We start from the raw sequence: 27,951 nt of genomic DNA, 5'->3' as shown, positions 1-27,951 counted from the left end.
AAAAGGTTTGAGAACATCAAAAGTATGAAACAATTGCTTGTCTTGTCATCAGGGTTGTGCATGATTTGAATATTTTGTTTGATGAAGATGGAGCATAGCCAAGCCATATGATTTTGTAGGGATAACTTTCCTTGGCCATGTTATTTTGGAAAGACATGATTGCTTTATTAGTATGCTTGAAGTATTATTGTCTTAATGTCAAATGATAGACTATTGCTTTGAATCACTCGTGTCTTAATATTCATGCCATGATTAGATTACATGATCAAGATTATGCTAGGTAGAATTCCACATCAAAAATTATCTTTTTTATCATTTACCTACTCGAGGACGAGTAGGAATTAAGCTTGGGGATGCTGATACGTCTCCGCCGTATCTATAGTTTTTTATTGTTCCATGCCAATATTCTACAACTTTTACATACTTTTGGTAACTTTTTATACTATTTTTGGGACTAACATATTGATTCAGTGCCCAGTGTCAGTTCCTGTTTGTTGCATGTTTTTTGTTTCGCAGAAAATCCATATCAATCGGAGTCCAAACGGGATAAAAACTTATGTTTTTTTTAATATATGTGAATTTTGGGAAGTGGAATCAACGCGAGACGATGCCCGAGGGGCCCACGAGGGTGAGGGGTGCGCCCTGGGCCATCGTGGCCACTCCGTGAGGCGTTTGGTGCCCTTCTTTCGCCACAAGAAAGCCAATATCCAGATAAAAATCGTGTCAAAATTCCAGCCCAATCGGAGTTACGGATCTCCGGGAATTTAAGAAACGGTGAAAGGGCAGAATCGGGGAGCGCAAAAACAAAAGGAAACAGAGAGAGATCCAATCTCGGAGGGGCTCTCGCCCCTCCGCCTCCATGGAGGCCATGGACCAGAGGGGAAACCCTTCTCCCATGTAGGGGGAAGGTCAAGGAAGAAGAAGAATAAGGGGGGATCTCTCCCCTTTTCTCCCGGTGGCGCTGGAACGCCGTCGGGGCCATCAGCGCGACAACGATCTACACCAACAACTTCACCGCCGTCATCACCAACTCTTCCCCCCTCTATGCAGCGGTGTAACCCCTCTTTTACCCGCTGTAATCTCTACTTAAACATGGTGCTCAACGCTATATATTATTTCCCAATGATGTATGGCTATCCTATGATGTTTGAGTAGATCCATTTTGTCCTATGGGTTAATTGATGATCATGGTTGGTTTAAGTTGCATGTTTTATTATTGGTGTTGTCCTATGGTGCTATCCGTGTCGCGCAAGTGTGAGGGATCCCCGCTGTAGGGTTTGCAATATGTTCATGATTTTCTTATGGTGGGTGGCGTGAGTGACAGAAGCACAGACCCGAGTAAGTAGGTTGTTTGCGTATGGGAGTAAAAGAGGACTTGATGCCTTATAATGCTATGGTTGGGTTTTACCTTAATGATCTTTAGTAGTTGCAGATACTTTCTAGAGTTCCAATCATAAGTGCATATGATCTTGCTAAGCTTCATGTGCTTTGTCACGAACAATCTTGCCTCACGGACTCATTCTTACATGATGGACACTTTGTGTGTGCTAACCATTGTATTTCCAAGTGTTGTTTGTGTTTGCTCTTTTTGCATGTATACTCCTCCGGCGACACCTTGGAGTACTTGGATTGCAAAGAGAAAGTATGTTAGCTTATGCATCTCCCTCAAATAAATTGCAATAATGATTACCAGTCTAGTTATCGATTGTCTAGGGACAAATAACTTTCTCATGACAAAAAGCTCTCTACTGAAACTAATTTAGTTGTGTCTTTATCTAAACATCCCCTAGCTTTTATTTATGTTCTCTTTATTATCTTACAAACCTATCCAATAACACCTACAAAGTACTTCTAGTTTCATACTTGTTGTAGGTAAAGCGAACGTTAAGCATGCGTAGAGTTGTATCGGTGGTCGATAGAGCTTGAGGGAATATTTGTTCTACCTTTAGCTCCTCATTGGTTTCGACACTCCTACTTATGGAAAGAGGCTACAATTGATCCCTTATACTTGTGGGTTATCAAAGGGGCAGGTGGTTCCATCCAGGTAGTGGTGGGCCTGAGTTCACGACGGCCCTCGATTGTTACTGTGGCAGAGCGATAGGGCAGGTTGAGACCACCTAGGTGAGAGGTGGGCCTGGCCTGGTCGGCGTCCGCGGTTACATCAATTAAAACGCTTAACAAGATATGGGTATTTGATATGAGTCTGGCCACTCGCCTATAGGCACTAACCAACTACGCAGGAACAGTTATGGGCCCTCGACGTTGTGGTATCAGTCGAAGCCTTGTTGACGTCAACGACTAAGCCGCGTGCGCCGGATTGGACCGTAAGCCTGCGCTTATATTAAGGGGGCTAGGTCTGCTTCCAGCCGCGTATGCAACGTGCAGGTGTGCAATGGGCGATGGGCCCAGACCCCTGCGCGCATAGGATTTAGACCGGCGTGCTGACATCTCTGTTGTTCCTAGGTAGGGCTGCAACGTGTTGATCTTCCGAGGTCGGGCATGACCCAGGAAAGTGTGTCCGGCCAGAGGGATTGAGTGTGTTGGGAAATGTGGTGCAACCCTGCAGGGAAGTTTATCTATTCGAATAGCCGTGTCCCTCGGTAAAAAGGACGACCCGAAGTTGTACCTTGACCTTATGGCAACTAGAATCGGGTAATTAATAAAACACACCCTTTCAAGTGCCAGATACAACCTGGTTATCACTCTCTCACAGGGCAACGAGGAGAGAATCGTCGGGTAGGATTATGCTATACGATGATACTTGGTGAACTTACCATCTACTCTCTTCTATATGCTTCAAGATGGAGGCTGCCAGAAGCATAGTCTTCGATAGGTGTAGCGCCCTCGATGCGGCTATATCTCCCACGTGTCGAAGCACGACTTAGAGGCATAACCGCATTGAAAGCAATGTCGCAAGTGAGGTAATCTTCACACAACCCATGTAATACATAAGGGAAAGAGTTACATAGTTGGCTTACAACCGCCACTTCACATAAATTCATGAATAAAGCATTACACCATCCAGATACACACAAGGTCCGACTACGGAACCAAAATAAAAGAAGACTACCCCAAATGCTACACAAATCCCCGATCGTCCCAACTGGGCTCCACTACTGATCAACTGGAAACGGAACAACATAACGAACACGAACTTCATCAAGCTCCTCCTTGAGCTTGGTTGCGTCACCTGCACGATATCATCGGCACCTGCAAGATGGTTTTGGAAGTATCTGTGAGTCACGGGGACTCAGGCATCTCACACCCTCGCGATCAAGACTATTTAAGCTTATAGGTAGGGAAAAAGGTATGAGGTGGAGCTGCAGCAAGCGACTAGCTTATATGGTGGCTAACATACGCAAATGAGAGCGAGAAGAGAAGGCAAAAGCACGGTCATCAAACTATGATCAAGAAGTGATCCTAGAACAACCTACGTCAAGCATAACTCCAACACCGTGTTCACTTCCCGGACTCCGCCGAGAAGAGACCATCACGGTTACACACGCGGTAGATGTATTTTAATTAAGATTAACTTCAGGTTTTCTACAACCGGACGTTAACAAATTCCCATCTGCCCATAACCGCGGGCACGGTTTTCGAAAGTTCAAATCCCTGCAGGGGTGTCCCAACTTAGCCCATCACAAGCTCTCACGGTCAACGAAGGATATTCCTTCTCCCAAGACAATCCGATCAGACTCGGCATCCCGGTTACAAGACATCCTCGACAATGGTAAAACAAGTCCAGCAAGACCACCCAGATGTGCCAACAAATCCCGATAGGAGCTGCACATATCTCGTTCTCAGGGCACACTAGATGAGCAAGACGTCGGGTGGGCCAGCCCAGAGTTGCCCCTGGTAGCTCCGGACATCGCTCCGTTTGGACCAACACTTAGACAAGCACTGGCCTGGGGGGTTAAAATAAAGATGACCCTCAGGATGCGCGACTCCCAAGGGAAAAAGGCTAGGTGGCGAATGGTAAAACCAATGTTGGGCCTTGCTGGAGGAGTTTTATTCAAGGCGAACTGTCAAGGGGTTCCCATTATAACCCAACCGTGTAAGGAACGCAAAATTCGGGAACATAACACCGATATGACGGAAACTAGGGCGGCAAGAGTGGAACAAAACACCAGGCATAAGGCCGAGCCTTCCACCCTTTACCAAGCGTATAGATGTATTAATTAAATAAGAGATATTGTGATATCCCAACAAAATAACCATGTTCCAAACAAGGAACAAGCTCCAATCTTCACCTGCAACTAACAACGCTATAAGAGGGGCTGAGCAAAGCGGTAACATAGCCAATCAACGGTTTGCTAGGACAAGGTGGGTTAGAGGCTTGGCTTAACAATATGGGAGGCATGATAAGCAAGTGGTAGGTATCGCAGCATAGGCATGGCAAAAGAGCGAGCAACTAGCAAGCAAAGATAGAAGTGATTTCGTGGGTATGGTCATCTTGCCTGAGATCCCGCAAGGAAGAAGAACGAGTCCATGAAGAAGACAAACGGACGAAGTCGAACGGGTCCTCACAAACACGACGTTAACGGAACCAACCCGAAGAATCAACACCGGAAAGAAGCACACAACATAGTAAACAACCAACACATGAACATGGCATGATATGCGGGATGCGATATGTGATGCATATGCATGATTTGGAAAGGAATGATTGAACCTGGCCTCAACTTGGAAAACCAAGAATGCCACTGGATAGAGGAGATGATTTCGGTTGAAATCGATATAAAGATTACCGGAATCGGATGCACGGTTTGGAAATGGCAAGCAAAACAAATATGGCACCGGTCTGCGATTAACAGCAAGTAGCCATCTAAATGCATCAAGATAAATATGCTAAAGCACTCAAACATAGCAACAAAATACATCGCAGGGGTCCACTCATGATGCTTGACAAAAGATTAATACTGAGCTACGGCTAATTCACTCATTAACAGGTTCAAACAAGCATGGCAAAAGTGCAAAAGATAACAGGTTTCAGACTTAGTGAAATTAACAGCATGTCAGAAATTTATCATCAGGAAGCAATGTTTAGAGCACGATAACTACATGCTACAGGAACATAACATGGCAAAGCAAGGCATGGCATGAAGCTACTCAAAGCATGCAACAAAAGTCTCTTAGTGACCATGAGCCAAAAGGGATCAGAAAATACAATTGCAAGCATGTGAACATAGCAAAAACATAAACAGATTCAGACTTCGTAAAAAACTGGAGCATGCAAAACAGATTAACAAGTAGGCATGTTTACGAGCTCGATGCACTCACTACGAGGCATTGCATGACAAACTAAGTATACACCCATCAAATAGACATGGCATAGAAGCTAGACATGGCAAGAACAATAACATAGCATGCACGGATCAACAACAACAAGCTCGGCAAAATCGCTAAACATGTTAACAATCTGCCAGGAACATTTTATAGCAAAAGTAGAGCTCGATTGACTCAAGCTAGGGTGATCCATAATTGCAAACAAAGACATGGATGGATAGAGCTCCACAATATTAACAAAACATCCTTACTGATCATCCTCAAAAGAGGCACGGATCACTAGGAAACAACATGAACATATGGCATAAAAACAAAAATAGGACAAGGACTTGGTGAGATTCTAAGTCCGTGAAATCAGCATCATTGAGTAAGCTACTTTGCATGCTTGTGCTAGTCACCACAAAGATCACAAAAATACATGGCATACACCCCTGTAAAGATGGCATGGCATTCTACAAAACACATGTAGAGCTCAGGATCATAGCATGCACACATTAATCATGGCAAAAATGACAAAAGTGCATTTGCTGAAACAGATCTGAAATAATCCTCACATAGCCCTCTTCCAACAGCATTTCGGGCATCAAGATGATATCAAAGGAAAATTATGCAATGAGATGCAATGATGCACTCATCGAGACGAACATTTTGATATGCTACACGCACGAATCGAAGCCACGATCAGGAAGTTATGATGCGTTGAAAAGAGCAAAAATATTAGGGTTTGAGGGGAAAAGTCAACCAAGGGATGGATCTGGATCTGGATCCAGATCGGGGCGGCGTGCGTTTCGAGGTTCGTCGCCATTCCTGTTCACCGGAGAAAGATGGGGCGGCCGGAGTGGGAGGGAGCTCGCCGGAGGGGCTCGGCGCCGGCGATGACGGCGCATGGCGGCGGCGGCGCTCGGCAGGGAGGCGTGGAGGCGCGGGGCGGCGGTGGAGGACGGCGGGCCGGCGCGGTGGTGCGGCGAGCCGTCGCGGTGGCGTGGCGCGGAGGGCGGGCGGCGGGAGGCGCGCCTCGGGCGGAGGAGAGCCGGGCGTGGGCAGCGGCGCTGAGATGGGCCCGCGCGGGCCCGATTTGGGTTCCGTGGGCCGGCGGCGGGGCTGAGGAGAGAGAGCGGCGGGTGATGAGGTGGCGCAGCCGGATTCGTCGGTGGCGGCGGCTGGATATGTCCGGCGCGGTTGGACATGTCCGGCGACGCGAGGAGGAAGACGCTAGGGTTTCGTCCGCGAATTTTGACGGGGTGCACATATTTATAGGTAGAGGGAGTTAGGAGTGTCCAAATGAGGTGCGGTTTTCGGCCACGCGATCATGATCGAACGACCAAGATGATGGAGGAGGTTTAGGTGGGTTTTGGGCCACTTTGGAGGGGTGTTGGGCTGCAACACACACGAGGCCTTTTCGGTTCGTCGGTTAACCGTTGGAGTATCAAATAAAGTCCAAATGGTACGAAACTTGACAGGCGGTCTACCGGTAGTAAACCAAGGCCGCATGACAAGTCTCGGTCCAATCCGAAAACGTTTAACGCACACACGAAAATAGGTAGAAAGGGACACCGGGTGACATAGGAGCGCCGGATTGCAAAACGGACAACGGGGGAAATGCTCGGATCCATGAGACGAACATGTATGCAAATGAAATGCACATGATGACATGATATGAAATGCATGATACGCAAGTAATGACAAGGCAACAACAGCGAATAACTGGAAGACACCTGGCACATCGGTCTCGGGGCGTTACAATAGGACTAGCTATCCCCCTCTTATTCTGGCATTTTGCAGTTCAGTCCACAAATACTACCCATTTCATTTATACCAATGCATATGTAGTGTAGATCCTTGCTTGCGAGTACTTTGGATGAGTACTCACGGTTGCTTTGCTCCCCCTTTCCCCCCTTTCTATACCTGGTTGTCGCAACCACATGCTGGAGCCCAGGAGCTAGACGCCACCTTCGGCGACTCCTACTTCACCGAGGGTGTCTACTACTACGTGCAGGCCGCTGCCGCCGGCCAGGAGTAGTTTAGGAGGATTCCAGGCAGGAGGCCTGTGCCTCTTTCGATCTGTATCCCGGTTTGTGCTAGCCATCTTATGGCACCTTGTTTAACTTATGTCTGTACTCAGATATTGTTGCTTCCGCTGACTCATCTATGATCGAGCACTTGTATTCGAGCCCTCAAAGCCCCTGCCTTCTATTATGATGCTTGTATGACTTATTTATTGTTAGAGTTGTGCTGTGATATCTTCCTATGAGTCCATGATCTTGATCGTACACGTTTGCGTGTATGACTAGTGTACGATTGAATTGGGGGCGTCACAGTGGGACTTTGCATCTAGATCTCCACCAACGAGAACATATAATTGTGCCAACAATCTAAACTTTGGGATACATCTCCATGTATATGATTCCTTTCTCTTACTTGTTTACTTATTATAAGTTTCACTTTCACATTACACAACATAAATTGCATGCTAGGGTGTTTTAGGAGACTGAATCTTTACATTGTAAAACTTGACAAATTGCCTATTCAACCAACCCCCTCCAGACGCATAGACAAGGCTACACATCATTGTGAGCAGGACCGAATGGCCTATCGATGTTGACCCCAATCAAGGGTAAAAATAATTGCAAGCTTGCAACTTCGTGGCCACAACATTTCGACTGAGAGTCGACGCCAATCCTTGCTACATAAGGTGTGACCTAGTTTTCGGGTCCGGACCATAGGTCGGGCAAAAAGGGCGAGCATCCCAGCCCCCGGAGGGGAGGTCCCCAAATGCTAACAAGTTATACTAGTAACCACTATATAATTATAAATTATGATTGAAATATTATTAAATACATAAAAGAGAGCCTGAGTTTGTAGGAGCTCAATTTGAGGAAGCTTGGAGATCAGGAAAAACATATACACATAGCCATCCATGTGTTACATCATTTTTGGGTTAAAACCCTGGCATTCTCGACTATTGCTGGGACCTCTGGGCCCCTGAAGTGAAAGTGCTCTCTAGACAGCCCGGGTCCCCGGGCTCTCTAACCCTCGGTTCTTGGAGTGGTGTTATCACCTCGGGTGACCCTGCGTCCAAGTCCCTAGAGTCCCCTCTGAAGCAACAATCACTTTGGCCTTGGGGGTATAAATACCCACCCTTCTCCTTCCCCCAACCCAAATCCCTGACTTGAGCTTCTCCACCATTGCCAACTCTAAAATCTCGATTACTCTTCATCCCTCCACTCAAAACTCCACCAAACTTTGAGGATTGAAAGAGAACCACTCGATCTACACTTCGACCAAACCAAAGAGTGTGAACTTCGGGATACATTCGCATATCCGACTTGTTTGGTTTATCCTTTCATACTTTTAATTAAGTTTTCTTGCTAGCTAGCTTGATGTTCTTTAGTGTGTAAGCTTTCGTGCCATATAGTTTGTTCTCATCATAGTTTGCATATCTAGAGAACATACTTTATCCCTAAAATTGGAAGTTATGCTAAAAAATTGTAGTCTCCTATTCACCCCCGCCCCCTCCCTCTCTATTCGACCTCTCGATCCCTTTAGTGGGTCGTGGAGTCACGTGTATGGACAGTTGGGGAGGTGCTTTGGCATGATGCATGGTTAATGGCGCTACGATCTGAATGCAGCAAGAGTTGGTGCAAGGTGGTCGTCCCATTGTTCCAATCCTTGAGAGTAGTTCGCTTGACGTGTAAGTAGAGGTGTTTTAATAAATTTCCTTTTTCTTAATGAACAGTCAAAGCTCTTGCTGGTTTCTTAAGTAAAAACTTCATATCCGCTAAAGTGTTCTCCATGACCAGGTATGTAACCAATGGCTTGTGACACTAGGACGTGCATAACCTACAATCCTAACCCTCACCCCTAACCTATTGCATATTCTCCCCAATTACACAACCTTCCGTGTTTTTGCTAGCATCCATTGTTGGATCAAGCATCAATATAAACATCGTTCCCCTCCCAACTCCGATGAACACCCCCAAACTGCAACCCTACCCCTTCTAACTTATTGCCACCCCAGCAACATCTCTCACTTGGTTGCGCCTGTGGTCCAAACGACATAGACAAGCTCACCTCCCTTGGTTCCATCGCTATTTCCGCTCATGCATCACCGGCGGCTTCGCCTTGCAACCCTAACCATCCCAAAAAGTTTGAAAAGCAGGGGAAGCACAAGGATCTCGAAGCAAATCCATTAATTCAACATACATATGGTGTGTTTGGTTTGAGCCCATGACAACTCTACCAAAAATTTGGCTTGCAAATATTTTGGTCAATGATTTGATCGCCCGGGTTTTGGCAATGTTAGTATGAAAATAAATTAGAGTAAACTAGAGGGTATGTGCATACCAAAATATTGGCAACCATCCCAGCAAAAACTAAAATTTTGCCCACGGCCATGTCCAAAACATACAAAGTATATGATGTACTCACTCTGTAAACAAATATAAGATGTTTTAGATCACTACTTTAGTTATCTGAAGGTCTTATATTAGTTTACAGAGGGAGTATTACAATAACCTTTTTGTCCTTAGGACAAAAAGAGCAATTACATAATGAACATGTCTAGTGACAACTGTACTAGATTTGCCACCAGTACTGGTGCTCATGCCCTCTGGCTTGTCTCATTTAGATCCCGTCTCATGAGTATGATCATCGGTGCATCAAGGGCACCATCCTAGCCTAGCCCTAGAGAGCCCCTTAATTCTGGCAATCCTGCTGGCCATTACAGGCTACACTGCCTAAAAGTCTAGTGTAACCCAGGACTTTTGCACTGTCATAGCCGCATTAAGCTGCCATTAGCACCTACGGAATTGCATTGTTTACTCTCAGTGGGTCGCTCGAGGAGCCGATGGAGTTTCTTAGTTTCAACTGTGCAGATCATACTTTAGTATACTGATCTTTGTCTTGTTAAGAAAGATTCTCTCTCTCTGTCGTGGAGCTGCAGCACAACTGTTGCTGCTATCGCAACATTTTCTGACAAACTGGACCAAAGCATACACTTCTTAGCGAGCAATACAATGATACAATGGAGTACTAATTCAGATTCACCGAAAATGAAGGGGAAAGGAAGGATCTAACGGATTAGTCCTGTTTCTGTCATAATGTCAATTTGAGGCCATTATGGCATACACTAATAACAGTCATTAAATGTACTGCAATCTATCTTCTGCAAATGGAACAATCAAGACCCATGTAAGGAGGAAAAGGTTTACTGCTGAGGAGTCGAGAGCTCAGAATAGTCCACAGTTGGCAAACAGTACCACACCACACAAATGTAGACAGTAACACCAAAGACATTTACCCCACAGATGAGAAGAGAAACATTTACCCATTCCATTATACTTTCAAAGCATGATCTCCTTTGGCCCCTAATTTCTCTGGACCTTGCAAGCTGCAGGATAGTATGCAAAACAGCAGTCAAATTGCAGGCAGAACAGGCCTATTAATCCATTTTAAAAATGCTGCAGCCTCTCATCTCAAGTTGAGGTTGGCCGTTCCGTTCCAAGCTGCACAATGCATTCCGGCCAGTCCCCAACTCTGACCGCCCCCATGTTTCCTTCCAGTATTCAATTTTCCTCGCTCATGGCGTACTGGTCCAATCACCAGACCAATCCCTTTCAAAGACTATCACCAAAAGAGAAAGTTCTCCAGCCGCTGCGGCTGCCTTTATCTTGCCATGACCATCGCACACACCTCCTCCTCTCTCCCTCGTCTTCCTCGCTACTGCCTCCTCTCCCTCCTCTCTCTCCTCCAAGACAGAGAGACACGGAGAGAGAGAGCCCATATCATATCCAGTACTGCCTGTGACACTTGTGCTGCTGCGACTCCTGTTGTTTGGTGCCCATCATCTGCATCAAGTACGGCCATCATAGGGGCCGGGGCCGGCATCTCACGCAGTGACCGACCCTGCTGCGGTCACTTCACGGGTTTCGTCTGCTGCTGTTACGTTACATCGCCATGGATTCTTGATGGGAGTGGCATGGGAGTGAGTGCCAGCAGCCAGTTAAAATAGCCTTCTGTGTGACCGCATTCCTCGAAATAAGTCGATCCCGGCCTACAAGGGCTTCTCCACCGATCGGCCGGAGCTGCAGATTTGTTCGCCATCTTTTTGGGGTTTTCTCGATGAGTTCTTGGTTGGTATAAGTGGAGTGGTTTGTGATTCTCTTTTTCCTGCTTGGACGAGGGATTAGGTTCTTCCATTTCTTGTTGGATTCGTGTTGATCTCTGCGGGTGCCAGAGATGAGCGTGCCGCACCTGTTCCGGTGTCCGATCAGCTTGGACATCTTCACGGACCCGGTGACGCTGTGCACGGGGCAGACGTACGACCGCCAGTGCATCGAGCGGTGGCTCGCCGACGGCCACCGCACCTGCCCCGTCACAATGCAGGCCCTCGGCGACGGCGACACCACCGTGCTAGTGCCCAACCGCACCCTGCGCCACCTCATCGAGCGCTGGCTCTCCGCCGCCACCGACCACAGCCTCCCGGAGTCGGCGGACGACCGATCCGTCGCTCGCGGCGCTCAAGCGGTGCCTCCAGTCCGACGCCACCTCCGCCGCCGCCAAGATCGGCGCGCTCAAGAAGGTCTTGGCGCTGGCGTCCGAGTCCGACGTCGGCCGCGCGTGCATGCTGCAGCTGGGGTTCCTGAGCGTGCTACTGCCGCTCGTCTTCCACGCCGCGCCGGCCGCGCCAGCGGAGCGCCACGCGGAGGCGGAGGAGCTCGCGCTGCAGTGCGCGCTCAGCCTCATGCCGTCGAACGCCGCTGCGCCGCAGCTCGACTGCCTCAACATGCTCAAGAAGGAGGAACACCTGGCGTCCTTCGTCCGGCTGCTGGGGCGAGGCAGCGGCCGGGCCAAGGCAGGCCTGTGCCGCCTCCTGGAGACCGTCGCCACGGCCGCGGCGACCCGGGACCTGGCGCTCGTCGTGGCCGCCTCGCCGCGCGTGTGGCAGGCGCTCCTGCCGCTCCTGCAGCAGCACGCCGGCCCGGCCCCCGACGCGCGCGCCTCGGAGGCCGCGGTGCGCGCGATCGCCGCGGTCTGCGCGGCCGAGCCGGCGCGTGGCAGCGCCATCCACCACGGCGCGGTCGGCGCGCTCTTCAGGCACCTGTCGTGGTGGGCGTACGTCAAGGGCGGCGGGGCCGTGTCCAGCGCGCTGGCGGCGGTGGAGGCGCTGGCGGAGACGGAGGCCGGGCGCAGGGCGGTGGCGCACGCGCCCGGCGCAACGCGCATTCTCGTGAGGCACGTGTTCATGATGTCGTCGAGCAACGACGGGAGCGAGCACGCGGCGGCGGCGCTGCTGGCCGTGTGCAGGGAGTCGCGGGCGGCGCGGAGCGAGGCGGTGGGCGCCGGGGTGGTGACGCAGCTGCTGCTGCTGCTCCAGAGCCAGTGCGGCGCCAGGGCTAAGGCCAAGGCGAGGGCGCTGCTGAAGCTGCTCAAATCCAGGTGAACCAGAGCTGAGTACTTACTCATTAGAGTTAGCGAGGATCTAGATGTTCTTGTAAGCTGTAAGTTTCTGCGTCAAGAATGTCTGCCAATGTATTCAATTGCGTGCAACTTATGTAGTGGCAATTCTGTGAAGCTTCAGGCGTCAATTGAGAGATTAAATTGTCCGGATGTATTGTGGCGATTCTTTTGATTCCAACTGTTTTGCTACGGGAAACTGCGACGTAGGAGTTGCATTAATTAACCTGGGAAAATTGTCAAACTAAGCAGTCTAGAATTTCTCTATTATAAATGTGAAAGTACAAAGTAGAAGACATCGTAGCGGGGATTAGCTCAGTTTCCGGTTCTTTAATTTTAAAAAAGTCATATCTTTTAAACCACGTGTCGAAATTCAGATCCGTTTCTTCTAATGTAGTCTAATTGTACACACATTGATGTTTACTTGGCGGGAAGACTAGTTGCACACATATGATCAGTTGGCTTGTAATTTAGTTTAGTTGCACACACATTGATATTTAGTTGACAGAACACTAGTTGCACACATATATGCTTAGTTGGCACGGCAATGTAGTCTAGTTGCACACACATTGATGTTTAGTTGCAGGACTATTTGGCATACACGTATGCTCAGTTGGCGCGGCAATCTAGTCTAGTTGCACATACATTGATATTTAGTTGGCAGGACACTAGTTGCATACGCATATGCTCAATTGGCGCGGCAATCTAGTCTAGTTGCACACACATTGATGTTTAGTTGGAAGGACACTAGTTGCATACACATATGCTCAATTGCGTGGCAATGTAGTCTAGTTACACACACATTGATATTTAGTTGGCAGGACTATTGGCACACACATATGCTCAGTTGGTGCGGCAATGTAGTCTAGTTGCACACATATTGATGTTTAGTTGGCAGAAAGACTAGTTCGTCGAAACATCCCCATGTAGAATCTACTTTTGAAGAGCACGTTGCGAGGGTTTCAAAAGTGAAAACGGATCTAAATTTCGACATGCAGTTTAGAAGATATGTCTTTTACAATTTTGAAAACCAAAAATTAATGCATAAACGAATGTGAGGAATATTAATACAACAGCATGCAGTCATTCATCATACATGAGAAGAAATCATAAATAAGGTGATTAATTAACAACATGCTACAGGTTTCCTAATCGGGACAAAAAGGACAGAAGGTTTCAAAAAAAGTTGGCCGCCCAGGAGCGCTAGCGGGCACCCAGCCGCCCGCTAAACGCGTCTTTTTTCTTTCTGAATTTAGTCTTCAAAATCATTCAATATTGTTTCCAGATTTTGCTGTTGATTTCTTAGCTGCGAAAAGGTAAAAACCAAGCACTTTTTGAAAATCTAAAAATATACTGTATCTCCCGAGTTTTTTTTATCACATGAGCTACAAACTAAAGTTTTAACTCATGTTTTATTTTGATCATGCGATTCCAAGAGCCAGAACTAGTCTCGTGCACAAACATGCTACTTTGTGAAGGATTATCACTATTTATCCAAATCGAAGTGCACATAAGCAAGCACTCACACACTATCCAAATCGAAGTGCGCATAAGCAAGCACTCACACCCTGCCATTTCAAAATCTAGACTCATCGTGAACCATCCTATGGTTGGATGGTTGGGAGGATAGGTAATATTCTCAACCCATCAAGGTCCAAACCCTGGTGTTTGTATTATTTCTGAATTTATTTTAGGATTTCTGGCGATACGTGTTCAGTGGAAGCAAACGTTCCCCTCAACTACGAGGCGTCTGTGGTGACTTCGCCAATTTCAGGATGATATGCCGGCTTAGTCTCTCGAAGATGCTCATAGAGGTAAGGTCTACTTGTGTGTGTTTATAGGGATGAGTGTATGTGCGTATATATGACCGCCTGCGTCTGTGCTGTATTCTCAAAAGAAAAATCTACACTCATCACATTCATATTATTTTTAACCATATAGTTATTCAGAAATACTCAAAGGGTCTTGGGTCCAAATGGACCTGAGTTAAAGAAAATTAGAAAGTTCAAAAAGAGACAAAAATTCATGAAATCAGTGGTGCAATCCATACCAACGTTTAGTATGAGCACTTTTCTTCTAACCAAGAAGGTATGCAAGAGTGTTACCTCCCCAATGGCAAAAATTTTTTGGAGCAGCTCTCTTGACAGGAAGGCAATGCATTGGGTCTCATGGGAACAATTGACGACGTCAAAGTGCAAAGGGGGCATGGGCTTCAGGGACATGCACCAGTTTAATCTAGCTATGTTGGGCAAACAAGGGTGGAGACTGCTCACACAGCCGGATACATTGTGCTCAAGGGTGCTAAAAGGACGGTATTTCCCGGAAGTTGATTTCATGGATGCTACGCTGCCCAAGTCAGCTTCCAAGACTTGGCGGGCGATTATGGCAGGCAGGGAAGCTCTTCAAGACGGTTTGATCAAAAGAATTGGAGATGGCACATCCACTTCTATATGGACTGACAGATGGATTCCGGGAACCATCTCCATGATGCCACTGTTGCAACCATCGCCTACCACACTTGACAAGGTCTCTGATCTGATAGATAGTGATAACTGGTCATGGCGACAGCATGTGGTCCGAGACAATTCCATTGCGCCAGATGCCCAGGCCATTCTTAATATTCCATTGAGGCAAGGCGGTGGTGAAGATTTTCTCGCTTGGGCGCTCGATAAGTCAGGCAACTATACTGTCAAGACGGCGTACCGTGCTCTTATGACTCAGAAAGAGCGTTTAGCTCTAGAGGAAGCGACAGATACCGGTACTTCACGGGATGATCAACAGTTGTGGTCTGCACTTTGGAAGCTCAATGTTGTCCCGAAGGTGAGGGTGTTCTGGTGGAGAGTTATCCGCGGCATTCTTCCAGATGAGCACACACTCAAGATGCGGCATATAAGTGAGAATAGCAGATGCAATATCTTCTTAGCTAGAGATGAAGACCTCCAACATGCGTTGATGTACTGTTCGCATGCGAAGAGGTTCTGGCACGAGGCTCGGTCATGGTTTGATCTACATCTACCTCGGCTCCATCCAGACTCTTGGGCGAGGGATATATTATGTCATGATCGTTTCTCAGAGAAGGACAGGCCACTGATCATTACGATCATGTGGGCCATTTGGCACTCCCGCAACAAAATCAAACACAATGAGGAAGGAACAGATCCGGCAACATCAATGCGTCTGACGAGAGAGGCTCTCGCCATTCTAGATCTTCCTCAGAATCTTACTATGACCATGGCGGGGCATGGGTGGCGGCCACCTGAGTTTGATCACATTTCTATCACCACAGATGGCGCCATTGACTTCGACACAAGCACTGGAGGTGCAGGTGGTGTGGCTCGTTCGGCAACCAAGATGTTAGGAGCTTGGTGTAAACCATACATGGGAATCACCGATCCCCTCTTGGCTGAAGCTTATGAACTTCGTGACGGGGTGTTGTTTGCAAGACTTTGAGGCTTCACACATGTGATAATGAAAGTAGACTGCATGGAGATGGTTGATCTCTGGAATTCTCGCCACAATTCGAGATCTATTGTGGCACCTATCTTAGTTCAGATTGGAGAGCTAGCTCGTGATTTTTCTCTTTTTGTTGTTCAACATGTAAATCGGTCAGTGAATGTTCCAGCTCATCTATGTGCTAAGCGTGCTTGCACATTGCATGTAACGGAAAGCTGGTTTGATGAGACTCCCAGCTTCCTTGTGACAAGCCTTATGGTTGACTGTCCAAGGAATGCTCTTGTTTGAATAAAGCTCTCTGAATTGATTGTAAAAAAAAAACTACGAGGCGTCTGTGGTGACTTCGCCAATCTCAGGATGATATGCCGGCTTAGTCTCTCGAAGATGCTCATAGAGGTAAGGTCTACTTGTGTGTGTTTATAGGGATGGGTGTATGCGCGTATATATGACCGCCTGCATCTGTACTGTATTCTCAAAAGAAAAATCTACACTCATCACATTCATATTATTTTTAACCATATAGTTATTCAGAAATACTTAGAGGGTCTTGGGTCCAAATGGACCTGAGTTAAAAAAAATTAGAAAATTCAAAAAGAGACAAAAATTCTTGAGACTTTTTGAAATCAAACATGATACGGTATTACACTAGTGTGAAAAGTTTCGTGAAGGAATAATTTGACCTACTCCAGGCCAAAAAAGCAAAATTGTGAATACAAAAGGTGTGGATAGTGTCATCCTTTTATTGCATCCACAGTAACCAAAATAGAGTTGTTCCTACACACATGAATGCACACAAACAAATTTGCATAAATCTAGACCTTATCTTTTCTCAAAGACGCACTCACGCAAAATATCAAAATCGAAAAGTTTAGATTTTTCATCGCAAAATGTCGAGCAGAAAGCATTAAAGTCTCTCCATTGGAATCGCTTGCAAGTTTGTGAGTTTAATGACAAACGACTTTCAAGTTTGAGCATGGACATCACCTTAATGCACCGAAGTACTAACGTTGCTTGCATGGCCACATACGTCCTATTCTAGGAAAATCTAGATCTTCACTATTTGTTGAAGATGCACATGCACACGCCCTCACATGCCACTTCAGGATCTAGACTTCTTTCATATTTGGTGTGTGTGTGTGTGTGGGGGACCTTTAGGTGCAAGAAGTGGTACCTCTCGCAGAATTCTCTATGGTGAAACCAAACTTTTATTATTATTATTATTATTTTGCGGGGTACCAAACTTATATATAATAATAAAGGGCAGACCAGTGCTAGAAACTCACATACTGGCTGGGTCTGAGGAAGGATTATACGAGCAACCCTTACCCACACATGTACAGTGCAATGCAATGAAGCCGTGTCAAACGAAGAAGCCCTTGGTGGGAAGTACTTCACCACTATGCCAATTAAATAAAATAACAAAGAAACCAAAATTTGTAATTATCGGTGCACTAGCTTCTAAAAGAACATGTTAAGGCAAATTTGCAGGGTGTTTCTGGTTCACGGAATTCTAGAAACATAAGAATATGATGACATGTTGGATAGAGGAATTGAAAGCTATGGATGTGCAGCAATAGTTGTCTTTTTAAGAAAAAAGGTAAAACCCTGCACCAATCAATGCATATAACCATCATTGTTAATTATTCAACAAAGGTCTGACAAAAACATACATCAAGTCACCGAAAGCCACCACTCACACATACAAACTCGATAATGTGGAGTGTTCCCCCTCTCCATATCTAAAACCGGTGGCGTCGTCAATCTATCCACATAACGTATCGGAACCAACAGCCAGTGCAGCAAACCTAAAGCGTACACCGCATCCACACGTTTTAGAAGGCCCCCATCATCGAACCGCTGACCCATCCAGGAGAGAGATCCGCATCATCCTTGCCAGTCCGGCCATCCGTCGACGCCACCATGACGCCCAACGGCGCCACCTCCTATGCTCGTCCATCCAGACGCGAAAACTCTGAAAGATCTGTCATGCGTAGCACCTACCAATCAGGTATGCCATGGCGTAGCACCTGTCGGCCAGGCATGACTTGATATCTCCACATAAGCTCCGTGCAAGACAAAGACGCTCCACCTCCTGCCTCTGTCTTCCAGCGCTGCTCCACAAACGATGCTCCCAAAAGAGAAACAACACCGCAATGCCGCCATCGTCGGATTTGGAAGACCAGTTCCTAGGGTTTCCTCCGGAGCAGCACGAGTGGGTAGACAGTACTTACGCGACGATGCCTTCTTCAACGTAACAGCGTAGAACACCGCCACCGCCCGCCGTCGGCTCGGTTTTCACCGGCAACCATGTCTCTCCAACTCGTAGCCGGGACTAGATGACGGATCTCGAGATCCGACCACCCAGCCACAGGTCGACCACCTCCGACGGAGCAGATGGCCGCCACCGCCAATCCCAGGGCCACCACGTAGCAGCTCGCCCGCTGCGAGGGTGTCGCCGCCGCTGTGTCGCCGAGTCCTGAGCCCGCCCGCGCCGCCCTGCATCGGCCATCCCAAGCAGCGGAGAAGAGGGAACCCGCCGTCGGCCACCACGAGGGGCTTTACCCCGGAGGCTTCGGCCACGGCGATGGTCTGGGAGGGAGGCACGCGTCGTCGCCCGCGGGGGCGGGGGGGGGGGGGGGGGGGGGGGGGCAGCGGCTCAGATGCGATCTGGGTTGGCCTTCTTGAGATTTTCACTTCAGGACCTCTGCACCAACTAGGGATGCATAATCAAGATATTTCTTAATGAGTGGTTCCACCACACACCAAGCTTGATCATAAATAAATGAGAGAAAAACATAAATAAATGAGAGAAAAACTCGGGTCGTTAGGCTGCACAACCACATGCCCAACCACTGAGCCAAGGCTCTTTTTGCAACAATGGTTGTTTGGTTGCATCAAATGAAAAATGCAAGAAACTTTGGTGAAGGATTATGTGTGTGTTATAATTGAAAGAGAAACAACTGTCCGGTTTTTTCTTAGCAGCTTTATGTCAATGGCTTTCGACTTGAATGCTATCATCAGCTCGATGCATCCAAAAAACCATGTTCCGGTTACAGGAAAGATGCACCCACACCATTTCAGAATATATACATTCACTTTTCCTCCAATGTTTTACCATGAACATTAGCCAGCTAAATTTCCAATATCTGACACGAAAGTCGCTCGATCCCTCCTAACAACAACTGTGAGCTTGCGCAAACTGGTGAATTTACAACCCTATTGCTATAAGGGTTTGTATTGATTTACATCATGATATAACGGCCTATTATATATACAGATCTTCATGATACATCCTCTTTCCTCGAGAACCCTTTTCGACTGTACAGTAAATCAGACGGGTGTCGCAACACAAAGCTACAAGAGGCTGCAGACAGAACAACTCTGAGCATCTACCATGTTATGGGTGCATTTTTCATGCTGAAGCTCCACAAATGACGCTTAGAACCTTTTTGGAGAACCGTAAGGACTTTGGAGTTTCAAGGAGCCGTCCTGCCAGGGATCCGGCATTCGTCGTGCCTGATTCAGTGCGTAGCTTGATGAATTGTAAGCCGCGGCACCAGACGAGAGCATTGGGTGGGGCGGAGACGGCAAGCAGCTCCAGTTGGACTGCTTAAATTGCCTCAGTGGGCTTGAGCAGGGGGACACCGGTAGAGACATGTTTGTTCGCACAGGAATAGGGCTGCTAAAGCACATATATATTTTGTTAACAAAAATACGATGTTACGAGAAGGGTGAAAATGAGGATGGAAGCTAAGTATTTAAGTACCTCGAGGTACGGGGTGAAGGGACAGTTGTAGAAAATCCGGTAAAATCTCGCGCACTCACACCTATATCCCTTAGGGGAGTAATACTTCTTCGTGATGGCAACTCTCTGTTAGACTGCAACGAGAGGGCAGCATAAGGAGTGTGAGCTTTCAGAGAACAGATAGCATAAATGGAGCAAACAATGAACTTTACAAAAAAGAAGTCACAGATTACTCATGAACTCGTTTAGAGCAGACATAATAGGATCTTTTATGAAATTAAGCCAAACCGCCCCCCCCCCCCCCCCCCCGCCCCAAAGTTGGATCTGGTGTGCATAACTGCATACAATGACCAAAAAACCAGAATAGTGCTTCTAGCTATTTCTTAAATTGGTCCAGACTGAGTCCAAGTAAATTCAATAGTTCATGCAAATGTCAAGCACTCGTGTCAGCGAGCCACTATAATAAGTGACCCTCTCTTTGGCTTTTTTTCACAGTACCTTCTACTACCAACAAAATGGTACTCCCTCCGTCCCGAATTATTTGTCTATGATTTGTCTAGATAGAGATGTATCTAGACAAGTTTTAGTGTTAGATACATCCGTATCTAGACAAACCTAAGACAAGTAATTTGGGACGGTGGTAATAGTATAATAAGACTCATCAAACTATTGATTTTATTGGACACTTTCTACTTTAAACATCGGACTGTTTTATTTTTTACATGAAAGGATCAAGGGCATAAGGTTTGATGGGCTGATAAAGGTCCACTCTGCCCAGTCGCACGATTGGTATCAAAACTTCTGCATGAGTTCGCCGCCGGCTGCCGGCATGCTTGCACGAGTCTGCTCTTCCCCTGCAGGCGGCAGCCGTCGTTGCCGCGGAGACCCACCTTCCATTGTTCATCCATCCAACCAGAATAAGACCTAGGTCTATAGAGTTACGACACAATGGTCTAGCATTTTTCATTCTTGGAATTACCGTATGAGCCACGCAATTTGTTGAACTCTTCCAGTTTTGACCCTGAAATGAGCACTACCATCCTCCACTACTCAGGTTTTACGCACTAGTATAAACTAATATGACCATTAGATTCCTAAAAATGGACAGCTCACATCGATTTGAGGTACCGTAAAAGTCCTCTATCTTCTTATTGCGAAAAAGGCCAGAGAACAAACACATACTTAAGAAATGAGTTTATGGACTAACTATACCATTGTATGCTTCACATCTGCTGGAGCAGAAAATGCATTTCTCAGTGCACTGTCTTTTGCTGCTCTTACTGCTGGATGGTCCTGAACAAAAGGATGGTCCATCAACTGACTTGCGGTGGCGCGAGATGCTGGATTACGTTTTAAGCATAGTTTCAAGAAACTTCTCCCATCCTCAGAAAAAATATCTGGGATTTCAGGTGTATCTTTACTGTTTGCAATCTTAAATATTGCAGCTACCTACAAGGCCAGATTGGAGAAGATTGAGTCAGCCTGAATTTGTCACGGCTACATTGAAACAGAAATGCAGTTGCAACTTAGAAGCATACCCCTTCATACTGGTGCCAAGGAGGTCTTGCCGTTGCCATCTCAATAATTGTACATCCCAAACTCCAAATGTCAACAGCTAGATTGTAACCTTTACTGTTCATAATAACCTGCATGCTTTCGATATTGAGTAGAGCTTTACTGACAAGGGTACAATTAGAAATGAAGAATACGGTTTGAAGGTTTAGTGTAAAGAAAGGAGGCAGCTCACCTCAGGAGCCATCCAGTAAGGACTTCCTTTGAAAGAGCGTATTTCAGCAAAAGATGATATCTGCTTGAACACAACAAATGAGATAAACGGCTTGGAGGGGGAGAAGAAGATACAGTGTAGAATTTGTGTTTTCGTTGTATATGCATGTTTGGGCCAAGGCTCATATGGTAGTATTAACAAAGACCACAACTATCTCTTCAAAGGACGCGAACATCTGGCAAATGTTCGCTGGGAGAGAAATTGCCAGCGAATGCCAAAGTTGCCATGCCAACACACCTAAAAAACGTCATGCGTTTGTTACGGGCTTGCCATGTACGGAAGGAAAAATTGCCAGCAAATGCAGTGTAACTTTTTTTTTAAATGTCACTCTTTATTTTGCTCAAGCGGCTGTAAGGACATTCGCTCGGAGCTCCTTCCCAGCAAAAATTCGCCCATTAGTATGTCTGCTCTTTAAAAATAGAATACCTAGGATTGCTATCTTACAGATGAGACTTTTTTTTAACATAGTGCTACACATAGAGAATGGACGTAGGGTAGGGAGCAGAAAGGGAAAACTGCATACATGCTTAGCCATGCCAAAGTCGGCAAGTTTAACATCACCATTAGGGCCAACAAGTATGTTTGCTCCTTTAATATCTCTGCCAGGAAAAATTAGTATCAATCAATTATTCTATTGTGCTACCTATGTAATGTGTAGAAGTTATACAAGCTGTATACTACCTGTGGACAGTGTTCTTCGCATGCAAATACGCAAGACCAGCGAGAATTTGACCAGTATAACTGCGAATCACAGGTTCCTTAAAAGGGCCATACTCCCTAAGTAACTTATGAATTGAGCCCCCAGAAACAAACTCAAGATAAATTGAAAGGGTCTCATCAGTCTGTAAGAGAAGGTACACGGTTAGAAAGTCTAAACACAGCCAATTACTTGGCAATGTACTTCCAATAAAAGCTGATAACCACTAAAGAGCAAAATCATATAAATTCCTTTCATGATAGAAGAGTACAGGAAGAAAAATGGAGTAAAACATATGCAAGCCAGGTGAGAGGAAAAGCAACAAAATACTTAAGTCAAACAGAAGCATGTCCAAAGAGGTGGATGGGAGTCGAACAATCCAGGTAAAGCAATTAGCGTGCCTACATAAATTACAATCAATGTTTTTGAAGAACTCCATATTACCTTGAACTTTGATGGTGTGTCTAATTTTGCCTCAAGAACTACAAAACCAGCTATCACACCAACCCCTGATATTCTAAAACCAGTGCGTTTAACCCCTTAGGATTTGGTGGCAGTTTTGCCAACATTAAAGAAGTAGACTGGAGAATCTGTATTATGAGTGAATATTGCAGGTTTTCTCCTCCCATACATGCTTATACTTGTACATGTAGATATGCAACGAATTTATATCATTGGTTCCATAGCCTCCCAAACTACTGAATAAATTCCACAAACTTCCCGATATGTTCTCATATTTTTGTGTATATATATGCAACATTTCCACAATATGTGTTATGAGACAAGCCATCATTTTGTGAGCAATGCCAGTAGCAACAGAAAGAACCTTTCATTATGGATAAAATTCATCATTTGTGAACTTTAGTAAACTGAATTTCCCACCGACTTCTTTACCTCTATGTGCATGAGACCTTAATGCCCACATCATTAATTTTCTTTGAACTTTATAAACTTGGCATTATTTTCTCTCACGAGCCCATCCCATCAAAAATTTGGATGGATCCAAAGAGCAAATAATTATTCGAATATGACTGCACACAGACAGAGCAGACGGTTTATCAAATAGAACTTACCATATCACTATCATAGTATTGCACAACGTTCGGGTGCGATGCTTTCTTAAGCATGTCTATTTCCTGTTAATACAGAAAGAATAACATGTTGTTTAGTCAATTAAACAGGTAAGGAAAATACCGTTGCGGTGCGTAGAAAGACAAGTAAGTTAACTGAATAAGATAATCAACCTGATTCAGTTGCTTGAGTCGTTCTTTCGAATGTGGATCATCTGAAATTACTTGTACTTCCTTAATCGCGCAAAACTGCCCATTTTCACTGCATAATTGGTAGTGAGATAAGAGTTCTTGTACAGACTGCCTTCCCAAACATTTAGGCAACACCCCAAGACATTCAATCAATATAAACAATTTGACATCAGAAAATTCGAGCGAAACAACAGTGTGCTAAGTTCATATACATTAAGCATGATCCCTTGAGAGCTAGATGCTACATAATCTCATATGTCAACTTATAAAGGCATCTACTGGAATATTGAACAATTTAGCACATCCCATGCTTTTCTATAGGTTTTGTAGCATATAATAAGACATCAATGCATTTAGTTCCATATGATAATCAAATCGCAAATGATACGAACACATGAAAAAACCATGATACCTGTTAAATCCAAGGTAAACCTGGCCAAATGTTCCACTCCCTAATAGTTTCCCCTTTTTCCACCGTGATTGGGACTGTGAGCAAGCAGTAGGAGATGTAGGAAGAGGCGAGCAAGCAGTGGGAGATGGAGGAAGAGGTGAACAAGCAGTGGGAGATGGAGGTAGAGGTGAGCAAGCACCGGGAGCTGGAGGAAGAGGCAAGGGATGAGGCGGGCTTCTCAAACCCTCACTCATTTTCAATGGTGACCTGGGGCTAAACCCGAATTCTTTTGAATGTACATTATTCACAGCAAAGGCATGGGCTTTTCGGCCAGGGGATGGGCTTCTCGTTCTTGGACCAAATATATCTTCAGTCAACATTCTGCCACGTGAACAACTGGCTTCGCTAGTTGAAGGATCATCGTTATTATGCACATGAAGAGCCCTCATGTTAGAAACAGGCGCCTCAAAGAACTTGTGATGCTCCCGTGGCATACTACATGACATGAAGCGTTTGTCTTCATTTAAGATCATAGCTGTGTCAGATGGCATGTCTCTCCCCTTGGCAAAAGCAATTGGATCCATAGACCTGGAGATTATGCCAAGCAAAAAAGAACCATCAACAGACGTATAAGCATTATTTTGAAATGAACATATCAATACCAAACAAAGAACGCACTAATTGAAGTAACCAAATCAGAACATATGACCTTGGAACTAGAATAGAAGCATATTGAGTGCAGAACTCAAAATCATCAATTTTTTGCAAGAATAAACAATTAGTTAGCAGAAGGAGAGAAAAAAAATCTGCATTCCGACTAAAACGTAAAGTTGTTCAGCCTTTTTTGGGAATATTTCTTCAATCACAAATCATAAAACGCCTTGGCATCCGTGGTCACCCCGCCTAGGACTAGGTACATATTTTACCCAAAAACAAATGAAGTGGCTTACGATTGTAGAAGTGCAACGACCACGGAAGAGGTCAACAGACGAAGTTGGTGCGAAGTCACACTGTTGGCTCCGAGTCTCTAACTCTGCATTTTGACTCCAATTCCTTTAAAAAAAGTTGCTAAGCCCACTAACCATTCACACTAAACCTAACGCCTCTACCTTTCGAGCAAGCCGCAATTCCCCCAAATTCGATCACAGTGTCACCCCCAAATTCAGCTTCAACTTCACCCCAGACGTGAAAATTGAACTGGTGAGCAGGGCAGCAGACTCCAGGCTGCAGCAAATTCGCAGGTAGGCCATAACCATCGGGCGATCAGCCGCATACCTAGACGCTTGGTGATCCGGCGCGTCATCCGGCGAAGAGCACACGCTGGAGCCCGAGGCCGACGAGCAGCCCGCCACATCCGTGGCCTCCTCGCATAGCGGCTCCGGGCTAATCACGGGCACCGGGAGCTTGTACTGGAACTCGGCGCCGCCCCGGCCATGGCGCGCGGCCGGCGAGTCGAGGCTGCGGGCCTTCTCCCGCGCCCGGGGGGTCGGGGACGGGGACGGGTAGTCGAGGTCGACGGACTTGCGGGAGGGGGAGGAGGCGGCGGAGGAGACGGCCGCGGCGCCGGGCTTGGGCTTGGACCTGGACCTCAATTTGCCGCGAAACCAGCCCGGCACGGGCATCGCGGAAGGTGGGGCCCCGTCGGCGCCGGACGCGCCCCCGAGCTGCAGGGGTGGGCAGAGGGGAGCGGAGGAGGGAGGCGCGAGCGAGCGAGCGGGCGAGGAAGGCGCGGGGTAGGAGCCGACGCGACGACGACGCTTTTTAGGCGAGGGGGAGGAGGAGAAAGAAGAGTGGTGGAGTAGACAAAAGCGGGGGAGATATTTTTTCGGAGAGAAAAAGAAAAGGAATGGAAATGGCGGTATGCGTGGGAAGTTACTGCCTGCGAGTGGGTGGCAGGCAGCTGCCGCGACGGCGACGCCGCGGGCCCACGTGCGGCTGATGGCTCGTCTCGCTGCCGCGTGGGTCCCGGCTCGTTCAGCCGGTGCTTTGGTCCGCGCTGTCAGTGGGCGAGTGGTGCTGATGCGATGCCGGGGGAGGTTTCGTTTCTCGGATGGGTTGCCCGCGGCGGCTTGCGATGGTGTCGGGCGGCTGCATGTGGGGCCAGGGTGCGTGATCGTGAGCGCGCGCGCGCGTACGTGCGTCTCCTTTTCCTGGCTCCCGTGTGGAATCTTCGTGGATGGATGGATGGTGGTGCGGCGGTGTGGAGTTTTTGGCGCTCGCCGGAAGTTCGGTGGGGCACGGGAAAGGTGACGGTGGGTAGGGGACGCGCTGACGTGTCACCCAACACCCAACCGCAAGTTAACTCCTACTCCCTCCGTTTCTCTGTAAATAATTTAGTCTTTTGTAGTGATTTCATACCCAAGCACGGTGTAAAATACGTCTATATACATCCATATATGATATAAAGACTTATATTTAGAAACGGAGGAGTACAAACACACGGTGTATCAAAGTGTGGCTTAGATAGTTCAAGTTTTAGACTTGGCATGGGTGGTTGCATTTTGCTGAATTTATTTTAAGTTTTTTGACGATGCACATTCTAGACATTTCCGTCAACTACGAAGGTATCTATGGAGACTTCGTCAATCTCAAAATGACGTGCCAGCTCGGTATCTCGGAGGTGTGCATAGAAATAGGGTGTGTACGCGTGCATTTATAGTGATGAGTGTATGTGTGCATGTACTCACAATCAAAAGAAATTGTTGATTTCTCAAATTTTTAAAATACCACAAGCAAGGATATAGTTCATTTTCCCTCTCTGCTCTACCAAGAGTTTTCCCCACACCCGTGTCGCTCCTAGCGGCGGCTCGGGAGGAACCTAGCCGCAGCCGCAGCCGCCGCCTCCCTCGCCGTAGCCGGAGGACGCCGGCGGGCTAAGCTCGACCGGCCGATGGCAGCGGCGGGGCGCTTCCTCGCCCTGCGATGTGCTCCCGCGATAGGGGAGGCTTGGTCCTTCCACGGCCTCTGCTCGTCGTGGCGTCGCCGGCGCCGGCGAGTCTTCTTCGCATCGCGTGGTGGTTCTCCTCCTGCAGGTCCTGGCAGGGTGGCGCCCCCCTTTTCCTCCTGTGCGAGCTCCTGCAGGTGCTCGTCGTCGGATGTGGCAGCTCGCGCGAATCTGGCCCAACTGTTAGGTTTCGTAGTAATTTCAAAATTTTCCTACGCACACGCAAGATCATGTGATGCATAGCAACGAGAGGGGGGAGTGTGATCTACATACCTAGTAGATCGACAACGGAAGCGTTTGGTTGATGTAGTCGAACGTCTTCACGATCCGACCGATCAAGCACCGAAACTACGGCACCTCCGAGTTCTAGCACACGTTCAGCTCGATAATGATCCCCGGACTCCGATCCAGCAAAGTGTCGGGGAAGAGTTCCGTCAGCACGATGGCGTGGTGACGATCTTGATGTGCTACAGCAGCAGGGCTTCGCCTAAACTCCGCTACAGTATTATCGAGGATTATGGTGGCTGGCGGCGCCGCACACGGCTAAGGAAAAGATCACGTGGATCAACTTGTGTATCTCTGGGGTGCCCCTGCCTCTGTATATAAAGGACTAGAGGGGGGAGGCTGGCCGGCCAAGGAGGGCGCGCCAGGAGAGTCCTACTCCCTCTGGGAGTAGGATTCCCCCCCCCAATCCTAGTTGGAATAGGATTCGCGGAGGGGGGGAAAGAGAGAGAGGGGCCGCCCCCCTCTCCTTGTCCTATTCGGACCAAGGGAGGGGAGGGGCGCGCGGCCCATGTAGGGCTGCCTCTTCTCTTTTCCACTAAGGCCCATCATGGCCCATTTAGCTCCCGGGGGGGTTCCGGTAACCTCCCGGTACTCCGGTAAAATCCTGATTTCACCCGGAACACTTCCGGTATCCAAACATAGGCTTC

The 27,951-nt window shown here is 47.2% G+C and overlaps 1 protein-coding gene and 1 pseudogene across 2 annotated transcripts; one reads left to right on the top strand and one right to left on the bottom strand.

The window, feature by feature from the left end:
• Nucleotides 1-11,371: 11,371 nt before the first annotated feature.
• Nucleotides 11,372-12,852, top strand: LOC125541760 (annotated as a pseudogene).
• Nucleotides 12,853-19,269: 6,417 nt separating this feature from the next.
• Nucleotides 19,270-25,884, bottom strand: LOC125538475 (mitogen-activated protein kinase kinase kinase 3-like). 2 transcript variants are annotated; one of them, XM_048701763.1, is made up of 11 exons: nucleotides 25,351-25,884; nucleotides 24,097-24,663; nucleotides 23,667-23,754; nucleotides 23,496-23,558; nucleotides 22,407-22,567; nucleotides 22,249-22,324; nucleotides 21,687-21,746; nucleotides 21,478-21,585; nucleotides 21,152-21,388; nucleotides 19,961-20,073; nucleotides 19,270-19,876 (listed from the first exon to the last, which is right to left on the bottom strand). In XM_048701763.1, the coding sequence occupies exons 1-11, from the start codon at nucleotides 25,695-25,697 to the stop codon at nucleotides 19,633-19,635; spliced, it is 2,064 nt and encodes a 687-aa protein (XP_048557720.1). In that variant the 5' UTR covers nucleotides 25,698-25,884; the 3' UTR covers nucleotides 19,270-19,632. The 2 variants fall into 2 exon arrangements, with proteins under 2 accessions (XP_048557720.1, XP_048557721.1); XM_048701764.1 differs by having other exon boundaries at nucleotides 19,270-19,873; nucleotides 25,351-25,883.
• Between the last annotated feature and the right edge of the window lie 2,067 nt (nucleotides 25,885-27,951).

This window comes from Triticum urartu, chromosome 2 (genome assembly GCF_003073215.2).
Source record: "Triticum urartu cultivar G1812 chromosome 2, Tu2.1, whole genome shotgun sequence".
Lineage (NCBI taxonomy): Eukaryota > Viridiplantae > Streptophyta > Magnoliopsida > Poales > Poaceae > Triticum > Triticum urartu.
The sequence above is the reverse complement of the archived record's forward strand: the minus strand, read 5'-3'. Positions and strand labels throughout refer to the sequence as shown.

Excerpts from the sequence above, each read along its gene's own strand:
- LOC125538475 (XM_048701763.1), bottom strand. The coding sequence starts at position 25,697 with ATGCCCGTGCCGGGCTGGTTTCGCGGCAAATTGAGGTCCAGGTCCAAG. Across the intron at positions 23,755-24,096 it reads GTTTACCTTGGATTTAACAG|TGAAAATGGGCAGTTTTGCG; the intron begins GTATCATGGTTT and ends CCAATTATGCAG. Across the intron at positions 22,568-23,495 it reads AATACTATGATAGTGATATG|ACTGATGAGACCCTTTCAAT; the intron begins GTAAGTTCTATT and ends CTTCTCTTACAG.